Genomic DNA, 14,198 nt, shown 5'->3' with positions numbered 1-14,198 from the left:
AGTGTCTACATTCTGATCTCCCCAGTGAGGGCACCTGCAAAAGTGAGGGAAGGAGTCTAGTACCTCCTTCCCAACAGTCAGTACATCCTCCTCACCAAGTTAAAGAGAATATACTCCCTCTTCATCCCATTTACATACATGCACTCCAACAGCCTGTATGCCCTCATCAGGGTTCACCAGACACCCTTCTCATTCTCTGTCTTGTGCATAGTGATGAGGGAATACAGGCTCTTAAACCTGATGAGGAAGGAGTATGGGCTCTTTAAAGTGGTGAAGATGCCTTCATCACTCAACACAACCTGACACTTTTATTACCCTCCCCTATACATATTTGCATTAGAACTTGTACATTCACATTGCTTCCCTCAAAGTCATCCTCATTCTTTAAAAACTTGTAATTTTTTGCCTGACCATCCTCTCCAGCCCCCACCAGTCACATCCTTAAAGATGAACTTCACTTCCCCCCTTTTGATTTTCTTTTCCCCTCCTACCTTGACAGCGGAGTTATCCTCAAAAACCATACTCACCCGCTCAGCCAACACAGCATTGTCTGTTATAAGCTGCTGCTTCATCTCAGAACTCTATGTCCCATGATGATGTCATCAGGAGGATGGCTGTCTTTTCCAGGTTCTTTGGTGACACATGGTGGCACAGTGTGATAGGGGCTGTCCTGAAGCCTCCTATGATGCGTGACATCAGTATCCCAGGCAGCCATCAGCAAGGGGGTACATCGTTCTCGTCCAAGCAAGAAGTCTAAATGCAGGGCTGGGACCCACTGAAAAGGGAGGTTAATGTCTGCTCCAAAGGGCTTGTATAAGTCCTCGAATAATGCAAATATCCAACATGCATACAGCACTTCAAGCAGGGAACTGGAAGCGATGGAGCAATGAGCTAAGGGGAGGAGCAAGGGATTTAGGAATAAAGTAGGAAACTTGAACGTGGATCAAGGAACTCAAAGCGATAGAGCAAAGAACTCGGGGGGATGCAGGAACAGGGAACCTAACAATGGTGCAGGGAAGTCGAGAGGTTGAGGCAGGGAACTCAGGAGAGGAGCAGGGAACTCAAGCAGATGACACAAAGAAACTCATGGGAGGAACAGAGAAATGGAGGAATAGGAGCAGGAACACAAGGAGTTGGGTCTGGGCTTCATTTCAAGATCCTCAGCACCTCTAGAGAGTCAACCCCCTCAACCACAAGGTTCTCCAGTGTCGTGGTGTCTGTGGTCCATAAATTCCTTAGAAAACATTCTGATGGTTTCACTATGACCTAGCTTCCTTGTGGCATGGAAAATTACCATACATGGTCCTGTTGACAAAAGAAAGCAAAAAATTTGATATCTATACTCAGGGCCGGAAAAAGGAGTCGGCTGGAGGGGCGGCCCCCCTGGGCACTGTGGTATTATGTGGGGTGGGGGGTGGTGCCACAAGGAGACTGGGATTGGGTATTTTGGGAGCAGCAGGGGGTAAGAATTGTTCTAGCGGAAAATCTGGGAGGTGTGCTAGGAGTGGTGATTTGTGTTGGGAGGAGGGGGGAAGAGAATTTGTGCTAGGAGGGGAGATTTGTGCTAGAAGAGGTGATATGGTATAGGGGTGAGGGTAATTGTGCTATAAGGGGAATTTTTTTTTGGGGGGGGGGGAGGTTTGGGCTAGTAGGGATGAATTGAGGGTGTTTGTGCTAGGGGGGGAGATTTGTGCTAGAAGAGGTGATATGGTATAGGGGTGAGGTGAATTGTGCTAGGAGGGGAATTTGTGCGGGGGGGATTGTGCTAGTAGGGATGAATGGAGGGTGTTTGTGCTAGGAGGGGAGATTTGTGCTAGAAGAGGTAATATGGTATAGGGGTGAGGGGAATTGTGCTAGGAGGGGAATTTTTGTGGGGGGGGGGGGGGGAGTTGTGCTAGTAGGGATGAATGGAGGGTGCTTGTGCTAGGAGTGGATATTTGTGCTAGAAGAGGTGATATGGTATAGGGGTGAGGGGAATTATTTTTTTATTTTTGGGGAGGGGGGGATTTGTGCTAGGAGGGGGATGGGGGTTGTCTGGGAGGGGGGATTTTGAGGTTGGGGGGGGGGGAGCATGTGTACTTGGAAAGGAAATTTTAGGAATTTGAAGGGTAGAGGAAATGTGCTAGGAGGGGTGTTTTTTGTTTGTTTTTTTGGGGTGGGGGATTGGTACTAAGGGGGAGTGGGGATTTATGCTTAGAGGGTAAACATGCAGATTAGTGCTCAACTTTTTATTTTTATTTGCGGGGGGTGGGGTTGGGAATTTTGCTTACACATAATGCTCATACATCTGGGGGTGGTGTAGTTTGGCATGTTCGCCCTGGGCTCTAGGCGACCTTGTCATCAAACTAAATCTTGGTGGGATCCACTTAGTGCTGTCAAATTGATGCACTTGTTGACGCAACCCAGCTCTTCATCGCTCCTACAGACTTTAACATTCTTTTTCTTTCTTAATAGAATATTTTTGAAGAAAAGCAGTTTTAAACCTGCCTTATGGACTCTTTTATAAATCTGACGCCTAAAGCCCTGAATACTTTTAGCTATGGGATTCTGACCAGGCCAAAGGTGTCCAGCAATGCCACTAGGTTAGGACTTATATCGATAAAGGCACACTAGCAACAATAAAACACGAGAAAAACAAAAGAAAATGAGGCCTGAGTCCAGACCAAAGCTGGAGTTGAGACATCTTATGTTTATTACATTTATTCCACTGCAAACATTTCCCATAAATATGATCTGAAAGGGAGTTAACGAGAGTGAACTTTCTGGTGTTTGATCAGATGGGTGGTTTGGGCGAAGGCCTTCCCGCACTCCAAACAAATAAATGGTTTTTCCCCAGTATGAAGTCGTTTGTGTCTAATAAAATTTGATCTATCTATGAACTCCTTCCCACACTCCGAGCAGGCGAAAGGCTTCTCCCCCGTGTGTATCCTCCGATGTCTGTTAAGGTACGACTTGTCCAAGAAATCCTTGCCGCAGTCGGAGCAGGTAAAGGGCGTCTGGCCCGTGTGCGCTGCCCTATGTCTTACCAGAGAGGACTTGTCCAGGAACCCTTCGCCACACTCAGCACAGGAGAAAGGCATCTCCTCCGAGTGCATTTTCTGATGACTACGGAGCAGCGACGACCAGGCGAACCGCTGACCACACTCTGTGCAGGAATATGGCTTCTCCCCCGTGTGAACCCTGTTGTGACTGCTGAGGTCAGTCTTTGTGATGAAACCTTTCCCGCACTCCGAACAGGTAAACGGTGCCTCGCCCGCGTGAATTTTCTGGTGAGCGAGCAGCCGTGACCTTTCCTTAAAACACTTCCCGCACTCGATGCAAGGAAAAGTCACGCCTTCATGGTTTCTCTGGTGAGCGCGGAGGTGGGAGGACCAGGCGAAACACTGGCCACACTCCAAACACACGTAAGGTCTTTCACCGGTGTGCATCCTGCGGTGCTGTAAAAGCTTGGACCGGAAAGGAAAATGTTTGCCGCAGTCCACACACTCAAATTTCATCTCCCCAGAGTGAGTCAGCTGATGCCTGTCGAGAGAAGCCTGGCTTGCAAAGCACCTCCCGCACTCCGCACAAGAATAGGGCTTCTCAACAGCAACCTTCTGTCCAGGACTGGATTCTCTCACCAAGCCTTCACCGCAAGCGGAGCATGAAAACTGGTTCTGGCCCGTCAAGACAAGCTCTGTTCTGGCCGTGAAACATTTCCCGCACTTGGAACATATGAAGGGACCCTCGCCCGTGTGAGTTTCATTATGGGAGATCAGAGCGGACAATCCTGAAAAACACTTTCCGCATTCTGAACAGGAAAACCCGTCCAGCTCTGATCGACCGGGACAAGGTTCCTCTGGGTCACAGTGATCCGGTCCTCTTCCTGAAGATTTGTGAGTGACAGCCTTCCGTTTACAAACTGGAGATGAAAAAGTTCTCCTTTTCTGGGGATTCCTACGTACTGCTCTGTCTGCAAGGGAACAACAAACAGAGTCATGGAGAAAACCGTGAGAGAATAACGGAGGCCAAAATCATCTTCATTTACATAACTGTATGGTTTGTTCTGGACATTTTATAGATAGGCAACTCCTATCCTCATTGAAGAGACAAGAACTCACTGCTCAAGGTGGTGTAATTGCCTGATGACTCACACCGGTGCATGCCCCGGCTCGCCTCCGTGAAAACTTGATAAAGGAAAAGGAATTGGCAGCACTCCAGGTTGAGTCAAAATCCAGATTTATTGACTGGACATCCAAATATTTGGATGTCCAGTCAATAAATCTGGATTTTGACTCAACCTGGAGTGCTGCCAATTCCTTTTCCTTTATCAACTCCTATCCTCATATTGATTGGTGGTTCCAAAATAATAATAACTACTGCAGTAGGGAACAGGCACAAAAAGATACACTCCGCATCTTTCCAAAATAACTGTTCTGCTTTATTGGACGCAATTGAAGGCTTTTATACACATGATTACGTAGGTATCACATTAATATTACAATTGTACTTTTATGGTAACAAGGGGCGTAACATAGGCAGGCTAATTCCTATCAGAATGCAAACATGTAATGAAAACATTATTAGTGCCGTGTGCACAGTGAGTGCAGTGTGCAATACATACAAAATATAATACAATAATATACAGGATGTACAAATTTCCTTTACAGGTTCATTTTGAGTGAAGGTTCACATTAACCATCTGAAGACCAGGCTTTTTCTGGCACTTTTTGTTTGCAAGATTAAATCAGTATTTGCTGCTAGAAAATTACTTATAACCCCCCAAACATTTTTTTTTTTTTTAGCAGAGACCCTAGGGAATAAAATGGCGATCATTGCAATTCTTTATGTCACACGGTATTTGTGCAATGGTTTTTCAAATGCAGTTTTTCTTTGGAAAAAAAATACACTTTAACCACTTAAGCCCCGGAGGATTTGGCTGCTCAAAGACCAGGGCCCTATTTTGCGATTCGGCACTGTGTGACTTTAACGGACAATTGCGCAGTCGTACGACGCTGTACCCAAATGAAATTGACGTCCTTTTTTTCCCACAAACAGAGCTTTCTTTTGGTGCTATTTGATCACCTGTGCGATTTTTATTTTTTGCGCTATAAAACAAAAAAAGAGCGACAATTTTGAAAAAATAATATTTTTCACATTTTTTTATATGAAATTCCCAAAAAGAAAATGTAAAAATCTAAATTTTTTAACATTTTAGGCCAATTTGTTTTCTGCTACATATTTTTGGTAAAAAAAAAAAAAAAAAAAAAAAAATCGCAGCAATAAGAGTATTTTGATTGGTTTGTGCAAAAGTTATTGCGTTTTACTAACTAAGGCAAAGATTTATGTCATTTTTATTGTTTATTTTTTTAACGAGTAATGACGGCGATCTGCGATTTTATTTGCGGGACTGTGACTTTGCAGCGCACAGATCAGACCCCTGACTGACATTTTTGACACTTTTGGGGGTACCAGTGACATTACTACAGTAATCAGTGCTACACATATGCACTGTTACTGTAAAAATGACACTGGCAGGGAAGGGGTTAACTTTATTAGAGATCCAGGGGTTAAGTGTGTCCTAGGGGCATGCTTCTAACTGTCAAGGGGCGTGGCTTTTGATGTAACCACAGAGACATACGATCCTACATAGCAGGATCGTATGATCTCTGCAGTTACACCAGGGAGAATGACAGGCGGCTTTGTTTACATCAGCCGTCTGCCTTTCTCCCTCTCCTGCGGGAGATCGCGAGTGACCGGCGGACATCGGAGCCGCCGGTCACTCGCGCGGGGATAACAGTAAAAGAGCGGGGCCGCGCGCTCGCCCCCTATTGGCTTGCGGGCGAGTGACGTACCTATACGTCACTTTGCCCGGGGGGGCTGACCGCCGCAGTATATGTACTTGCGGCGGTCGGCAAGTGGTTAACCACTTGCCGACCTACCGCCGCAGATATACTATGGCAGGCGCGGAGCAGAGGAAGGAGGATCGAAGGGATTTCCTAGAGCTTGGAGAGGAGTCCTAAAGGGGAATGTGCATGCTACTCCGGGAAGGAACAGAGTTGGTGAAAAAAGTTCAATAGACCCACTTATTCAAACTAAGGGGTCATGGAACAATTTTTTGTCTCCATAGCGCGGTAATCATTGTATAAGAATAATGGAAATACTGGTTGTGGCCTGGTGGCTGGAAAAAGGGTCCAAGGTTCCTTCAAGGGTCTAACCAGGGATCTACGGCCCTCCAGCTGTTGTGGAACTACACATCCCATGAGGCATTGTAAAACTCTGATATTCACAGACATGACTAGGCATGATGGGAATTGTAGTTCCTGAACAACTGGAGGGCCATAGTTTGAACACCCCTGGTCTAACATATATACACCGATCAGCCATACCATTATGACAGGTGAAGTGAATAACATTGACTATCTCATTACAACGGCGCTAAAAGTGGGTGGGATATAATAGGCAGCAAGTGAACATGTTGTCCCTGAAGTTGATGTGTTGAAAGCAGAACAAAATGGACAAGTGTAAGGATTTAAGTGAGTTTGACAATGATCAAATTAAAATGGCCAGAGGACTGCATCAGAGCAACTCCAAAACTACATCTCCTGTGGGATGTTCTTGGTCTGCAGTGGTCAGGACTGACCAACAGTGGGCCAAGTAAGGCAGGGGTGTCCAAACTACGGCCCTCCAGTTGTTCATAAACTACAATTCCCATCATGCCTAGTCATGAGTGTGAATGTCAAAATTTTACAATGCCTCATGGGATGTGTAATTCTGAAACAGCTGGAGGGCAATAGTTTGGAGATCCCGGAAAAACCGGCTAATCGGTGACAGGGTCATAGGTGGGTACGGCTCATTGATGTACATGGGGAGCAAAGGCTGGCCTATGTAATCCGATCCAATAGAAGGGCTACAGGAGCTAAAATTGGTAAAAACATTAATACAGGTTCTGATAGGAAGATGTCAGAGCACAGATTTGTTGTGTATGGAGGCTGCATAGCCGCAGACTGGTCAGAGTCGGTATGCTGTCCACAGCCAAAAGCTCCCACAATGGGCACGTGAGCATCAGAACTGGACCACGGAGCAATGGAAGAAGGTGGCCTGGTCTGAATTTGAAGAATGGTTTGAGGAACACAACGGGTTTGAGGTGTTAATTTGGCCTCCAAATTCTCCAGATCTCAATCTAATTGAGCATCTCTGGGATGTGCTGGAAAAACAAGTCCAATCCATGGAGACACCAGCTTGCAACATACCAAAAGAATCTGCTACTTACAGCTTGCTGCGAGATACCACAGCATACCTTCAAAGGGCTAGTGGTGTCCATTCCTCAACGGGTTATAGTGGGTGGCCATAATGTTATGGCTAATTGGTGTATACGTTATACTGATTGTTACGCAAACGAATCTCTTTCAAGGAACCCATAAGGACAGTAGGTGGACATGTGTGGTAGATAGGAAGGTGGATACATCTCTGGATTAGCAACACACAATTTATTGATGTGAAGCGGACATGTGGGGATTTGATCCCGGCTGCTGGCCAGCAGCCGGGAGATGACGCATGCTCCGAAACCGGTTACCGCCCCCCCCCGCGTCATCGCGTTCGTGCGGCACTCCAGTGAGCTATGCGCTTCACCGCTGCCTCGATCTGACTGAGTCCCCTGATTGGTTCTCCCCTAGTGTCATCTACTGGCTGCTGGCCAGCCTCAGGGATGGAAACACCGCGGACCCGAAAGGACGCCGAGCTATGAAGATAGACGCTTACCTCCATGTAAGTTTTTAATATGTGTCAACAAAATTATTTACATCTGCTACACTGAGTGGCGCCTTTCTCTTTTTTCTGCCTGTTCGTGGGACTGTTGCTTCGGCCTAACAAAGAGCTGCCCTCCATGTAAGCCCCACATTTGTGCATCTGTGCCATCCATACCAGTCCGGCTGCACCTTATCCTTCATGATTGTACACTACAAAGCTTGTCATTTATTTTAGTAAAAATATGCTGGGTGTAACATGAATTTTCTTCTTATTTAACATGTATACATAGACATTTCATGAAACATTAGGTCATGAATATTTACTTGAAGTCATGGAAAAGTCATGGAATTTTATTGGTAAAAATGTGTACGAACCCTGAATCTGTGAATCTCCTCTGAATGTCATGTTTATTACTCACCTGTGCTGATCTCTGTAGGAATGTCCTCCTCCTCCTTCACCACCACCGGGATTATGATCTCCTCCTCATCTGATTCCTCTTTCACAAGAACATTGATGTCCTTCAGGTTTTCAGCCTAAAATTTTAGGAAATGTAAACATAAATATTAGCCTAATGTATACCTGCTAATTGCTATTGTGGTCCACAAGTCCACCTACCTGACCATGGTGAGGGGTGGTGTGGCCTTCCTGTGTAGAATCCCGGGAATACAGAGGACGGGGACATCTCTCTGGTGGGTTCCCATTACTGGATCCATCTGTAGGAAACACACACACTGACTGAATACATTGTTTCTATGTGTTTATCAGATGATGGGGGATCTAGGTGGATCCTCCGTACTGCTCTCTCCTTTACAATAAAGTCTCCTCTTACCCGGTGATGTGAGGGGCGGCTGATTCTCCATCATGACGTCCTTGTAGAGATCCTTCCTTGTGTCCTTCTATATACTCCCACTCCTCCATGGAGAAATAGACAGTGACATCCTGACACCTTATAGGAACCTGACACACACAATGATACAGTCACCATCCAGACACATCCCTTGTCTGTTACTGGATAATGTCCCGGAATTCCCGGCACCGCTCACTTCTCTTGTCAGCAGATCAATGACCTTCTGGGTGACTTCTAGAATCTTCTTGGAAGGAAGGGAGATGGAGGCACAGTGATGCCGATGGCTCCTGCTTAGGTTCTCAGGGTGCTTAAGATCCCCTTTTCTTTCCTCTCCTCTTTATCAGTTATTGCCCATTTAATGCTCTCCTATGATAGGATGTAAAGGGGTTCAAACATGTTACATAAGTAATAAAATACAGCAAAACATAGTCTGAACTTTCCTCTACCACCAGCTAAGCTTCAGCTGCCTGAAGCCTTAAGGCCCGTACACACAAGTCGAAATTTGGCCGGGAATTTTCGTCCGACGTCCGATCTGCTGATTTTCGGCTTGTTAGTATGATGCTTCCGACAACCGACTCCGACTTTTCGGCCGAAAAAAATCTGGTGTGCAGGCTATAAAATTTTTGTCATCCGTCAAAACACGGCCGATTTTTATGCAGTCAGTACAGATTTCGACAGGGAAAAATATTATGAGCAAAACTGGGCATGCTCAGAGAAGAAAGAACACAAAGAAAGCAAACCAACACATGACATCACTTCTGAAGTAGAATTTTGTCATGCGGGAAAATTCGTGTGCAGTCTAGGCACATTCCAACCAACAAAACACAACTCTGGACAAAAGATGGACGACCAGTCAGCGGAAATTAGTTGCGTGTGTACTAGGCTTTAGCCATGATGGCCATGGTCTGGCTAGAGCTGTGACTCCAGAAGTGGTGGCCATAATAGGACTATAACCAGAGGTCATGATCCTAACTATGGTGACTCTGTTCTGGCCAGGGCTGTGTTGCTTGTAACTCCAACAATGAAGGCCATGATATAGCCAGACTTGCCCAAGTCACAGCACTAAGTATGGTTCCCCTGATCTGGCCAGGGTTGTGATGGTAGTAAGCCCAACAATGAAGGTCATGCTCTGACTGGCCATGTTTGCAGGCTTATCTATCTAGTTAGACTTTCCATGGCTACAGCTTGATCTATGGTGGAACAACTCTGACCAGGCTTGTGTTGGCTGTAACTCCAAGAATGGTGGTCATAATCCATCTAGAGTTGTCTGGTCAAAGCTTATGTATTATGGTCCTTAGGGTTGGGTTTCTGGGAAGCCCCAGCATTGATGGCCATGAGTTGTCTTATCATGGTCTATGTATGGGGTCCTTGTCTGCTTAGGGTTGGGTTTCTTTAAGCTCCAGCAATGATGGCCATGATCTAGCCAGACTTGCCCAAGTCATAGCGCTAACTATGGCTCCCCTAATCTGGCCAGGGTTGTGATGGCAGTAACTCCAATAATAAAAACCATGATCTAACTAGTCCTCTTTCCAGGCCCATCTACATAGCTAGACTTTCCCTGGTTACAGACTTATCTAAGGTTAACCCACTTTGGCCAGGGTTGTGTTGGCTGTAACTCAAATGATGGTGGCCATGATCCAACTAGAGCTGTCTGTTCACAGCCTATGTAAGGTGGCCCTCGTCTGCTTAGGATTAGGTTTCTTTAAGCTCCAGCAATGATGGCCATGATCTAACTGGTCCATTTCCCAGATCCATCAACATAGCTAGACTTTCCCTGGTTACAGCCCTTTCTAGGGTAGACCAGCTCTGCAAAGGGTTGTGTGGGCTGTAACTCAAATGATGATGGCCATGATCCAGCTAAATCTGCCTGGTCATGGCCTACATATGGTGACCTCGTCTGCTTAGGATTGGGTTTCTTATGGCTCCAACAGTGATAGCCATGATCCAGCTATAAGTGACCAAGTCACAGCAGGGTTGATTCCCCTGATCTGGCCAGGGTTGTGATGGTAGGAACTTCAACAATGAAAACCATGATCTAACTAGTCCTCTTCCCGTAGCTAGACTTTCCCTGGTTACAGCCTTATCTAAGGTTAACCAACTTTGGGGCCAGAGTTGTGTTGGCTGTAACTCAAATGATGGCGGCCATGATCCAACTAGAGCTGTCTGTTCACAGCCTATGTATGGTGGCCCTCATCTGCTTAGGATTAGGTTTCTTTAACCACTTGCCGACCGCCGCACGACTATCTACGTGGGCGGTCAGCCCCTCACAGGCAAAGTGACGTAGGGCTACGTCACTAGCTTGTGAGGGTCTAGGGAGCGAGCGCGCGCCGCCGGAGGCGCGCTCCCGCTCCCGCGTGGTCACGGACCCCCCCGCGCGTGTGAACGGCGGACCCGATCGCCGCCGGCCACTCTGCGATCGGCGGGGGAGAGGGAGAAAGTCAGGCAGCTTGTGTAAACAAGCTGCCTGTCATTCTCCTCTCTGTATGAGAGATGATCACATGGATCTACTATGTAGATCCGTTGATCACTCTGCATACAGTTGAAGCCACAGCCAATCACAGTTAGAATCACGCCCCTAGGGACACACACAGCCCCTCCCTCTCAAATAAAGTTAACCCCTTCACTACCAGTGTATTTTTACAGTAACAGTGCATATATATAGCACTGATTACTGTAGAAATGTCACTGGTAACCCCAAAAGTGTCAAAAATGTCAGTCAAGGGTCCGATCTGTCCGCCGCAATGTCGCAGTACCGCAAAAAAAATCGCAGATCGCCGCCATTACGCGTTAAAAAAAAAAACAACAAAAATGACAAAAATCTTTCCCTTTGTTAGTAAACGCAATAACTTTTGCGCAAACCAATCAAAATACGCTTTTTGCGATTTTTTTTACCAAACATAGGTAGCATAAAACAAATTGGCCGAAAATATTAAAAAATTTTGATTTTTACATTTTTTTTTCGGGGGAATTTCATATAAAAAAAAGGGAAAAATATTGCTATTTTTGCAAAATTTACGCTCTTTTTTTGTTTATAGCGCGTGATCAAAAAAATCGCACAGGTGATCAAATACCGCCAAAAGAAAGCTCTGTTTGTGGGAAAAAAAAGGACGCCAAATTCGTTTCGGTACAGCGTCGCACGACCGCGCAATTGTCCGTTAAAGTCACGCAGTGCCGAATCGCAAAATACCCTCTGGTCGTTTAGCAGCCAAATCCTCCGGGGCTTAAGTGGTTAAGCTCCAGCAATGATGGCCATGATCTAACTCAGGGGCCTTCAAACTGTGGCCCTCCAGCTGTTCAGGAACTACAATTCCAATCATGCCTAGTCATGTCTATGAATGTCAGAGTTTTACAATGCCTCATGGGACATGTAGTTCCGCAACAGCTGGATGGCCGTAGTTTGAGGATCCCAGATCTAACTGGTCCTGTTCCCAGACCCATCTACATAGCTAGACTTCCCTTGTTACAGCCCTTTCTAGGGTGGACCAGCTCTGGAAAGAGTTGTGTGGGCTGTAACTCAAATGATGATGGCCATGAAACAACTAAAGTTGTCTGCTCACTGTCTACATATGGTGACCTCTCCTGCTTAGGATTGGGTTTCTTGTGGCTCCAACACTGATAGCCATGACCCAGCTATAACTGACCAAGTCACAGCACAATTGGTTCCCCTGATCTGGCCAGGGTTGTGATGGTGGTAACTTCAACAATGAAGGCCATGATCTAACTGGTCCTGTTCCCAGTCCCATCTACATAACTAGACTTCTCCTGGTTAAAACCTTATCTATGGTGGACCAACTCGGGCCAGGGTTGTGTTGAACGTAACTCCAACAATGACTGTCACGATCCAACCAGTCCTATCTATGAAAGCCCAGACCTGGGATGTTGCTGTATCTTGGACAGCCCTGACTTGGATTGGCTCCTGCCGGTAAAATCCTTCAGTATCTCTCTGATCTGCTGACTCAGAGACCTCGACTGATTGGCAGACAGGAGCAGTGACATCACCATCACTACTGCCAGTCACACCGCGGGCTGCAGAACAGAACTAACATTACTTGAGGAAAAGAGAACCAGGAAGAGGCTGGGCTGTGATCTCGGCTCCTCCCACTGGATAAAATGTGGGAGAGCCTGAAGTCGAAGTGTCGGGAGTAGACTGAGCTGATAGGTCTGCCCTCCATACTTCTTCTACCGTTGTCCATCTGTTGGCCGCCTCACATTGACTCTGACTTCAGTTTGATGATCTCCTCCTCCCTATCAAGCCACACCCCCAATCTCCTTATATCTTGGACCCGCCACCAGTATGCAGTATCTCCGCCCCCCCAGGCAAATCTCCGCCTCCCAGGGATCCAACATTCCCCGGTTCCTTGGCTCCAGTAAGCCAGGCCTTGGTTGGACCATTTACCAGTACTTCTGTGTTCCTCTCTAGGTGAGAATTTAGTTTGGTTCTCCCCACCCCCTGTGCATGCGCAGATGTGCCGTAGGACTGGGGTCCTTAAAGGGCTCTGTGACTGCAACGGCCCCGACACGCCCATTTTCTTTATTTGCGCATGCGTAGAAAATCACCTGTACCTTGGTAACGGTGCCGGTGGGCTCTCGGAGACGAAGGCCGGGCACATTTTCATGCGCCATAATGGCAATGCCCAATGGGGGGGGGGGGGCGCGGAGCCACCTGTGAGGTGGACTGAAGCTCCGCTTTGATGTAAATCTCCTCCGCCCATAACGGAACCCAACGTGCGGCCCCATCGTTCCCGACACAGCGAATACGGCGCTATGCGCAGAAGGCGGGAACAACTCCGACCCACCGCGGCGGGAATAATAATTCCCAGGGACAGAACCCGCCCCCCCATCCCCCCACCTTTCCTGAGATTGGCACACAGACAGGCCACATTGCAGGGGGTTGATTTTCAGGGACAGCCCCACATTATAGAGACCTGTCCCTGGAGAGGAGATAAAATCCCCCCAACTCCGCCCATAATGAGGACAATTCACTCACCAACCTCCCCTCTGCTCACTCCACCAGCACAGGAAACATCTGCACCACTTCCGGTGCTCAGATCCCCACTTCCGGCCGGCGCTGGCGGCCATGATGGATGTGTCAGGGCCGTGGAACGCACAGACCGGAAGTGAAGGAAGAGCGGAATTCTCCCCTTCGGGGGGTCCATTGTGTGTAGGAAGATTGTAGGGGGCTCCTATCAGACGGCGAATTCTCATCTTGATTAGGGCCAAAGTCCTGGCAGCCTGGCAGGTCCGAATAAGTGTGGGCGGGACACTAATCTTCTGTCTCCCCTTCCGGTTCCGTGCGTTCCACCAACCCTTACTTCCCTGCGTTCCACTGAGCTTGATTTATAGTACAAGAGCGCCACCGTGTGGTCATATTTAGAACTGCAGTCCCGGCATTACTAATAAAGGACGTCTAGTGGTCATCTTCAGAATTGCACACATTCTTTATTTTTTTAATGCTCGCCACCTTGTGATAAATTATAAGCACTTCAGCTGTAATTACCAATACGCCACCGTGTGGCCATGCTTAGAAATGCAGTTACTAATGTAGTGCTTCCCCCTTGTGGCGACTATCAGAACCGCAGCCGTATTTATTCCTATGTTGGAGCGCTACTGTGTGGACACTGTG

General features: G+C 47.1%; 2 protein-coding genes across 3 annotated transcripts in view; one reads left to right on the top strand and one right to left on the bottom strand.

Moving 5' to 3' along the window:
- Nucleotides 1-14,198, top strand: part of LOC309564399 (uncharacterized protein) — a 252,084-nt gene that overhangs the window by 118,505 nt on the left and 119,381 nt on the right. The gene's annotated exons all lie outside the window — the stretch shown is intronic.
- Nucleotides 2,700-14,198, bottom strand: part of LOC309562715 (uncharacterized protein) — a 47,429-nt gene continuing 35,930 nt past the window's right edge. For both annotated transcript variants that reach the window (XM_082267002.1, XM_082267003.1), the window contains 3 exons: nucleotides 8,344-8,441; nucleotides 8,147-8,261; nucleotides 2,700-3,952 (listed from right to left, as the gene is read on the bottom strand). In XM_082267002.1, the coding sequence (XP_082123128.1) occupies nucleotides 2,745-3,952; nucleotides 8,147-8,261; nucleotides 8,344-8,441 (1,421 nt within the window). In that variant the 3' untranslated portion in view covers nucleotides 2,700-2,744. The remainder of the gene's footprint in view (nucleotides 3,953-8,146; nucleotides 8,262-8,343; nucleotides 8,442-14,198) is intronic.

The sequence above is a fragment of the Pelophylax lessonae genome (genome assembly GCF_965119305.1).
Source record: "Pelophylax lessonae genome assembly, chromosome: 9".
NCBI lineage: Eukaryota > Metazoa > Chordata > Amphibia > Anura > Ranidae > Pelophylax > Pelophylax lessonae.
Note: the sequence above shows the minus strand (reverse complement) of the source record. Positions and strands in the feature narration are given on the sequence as shown.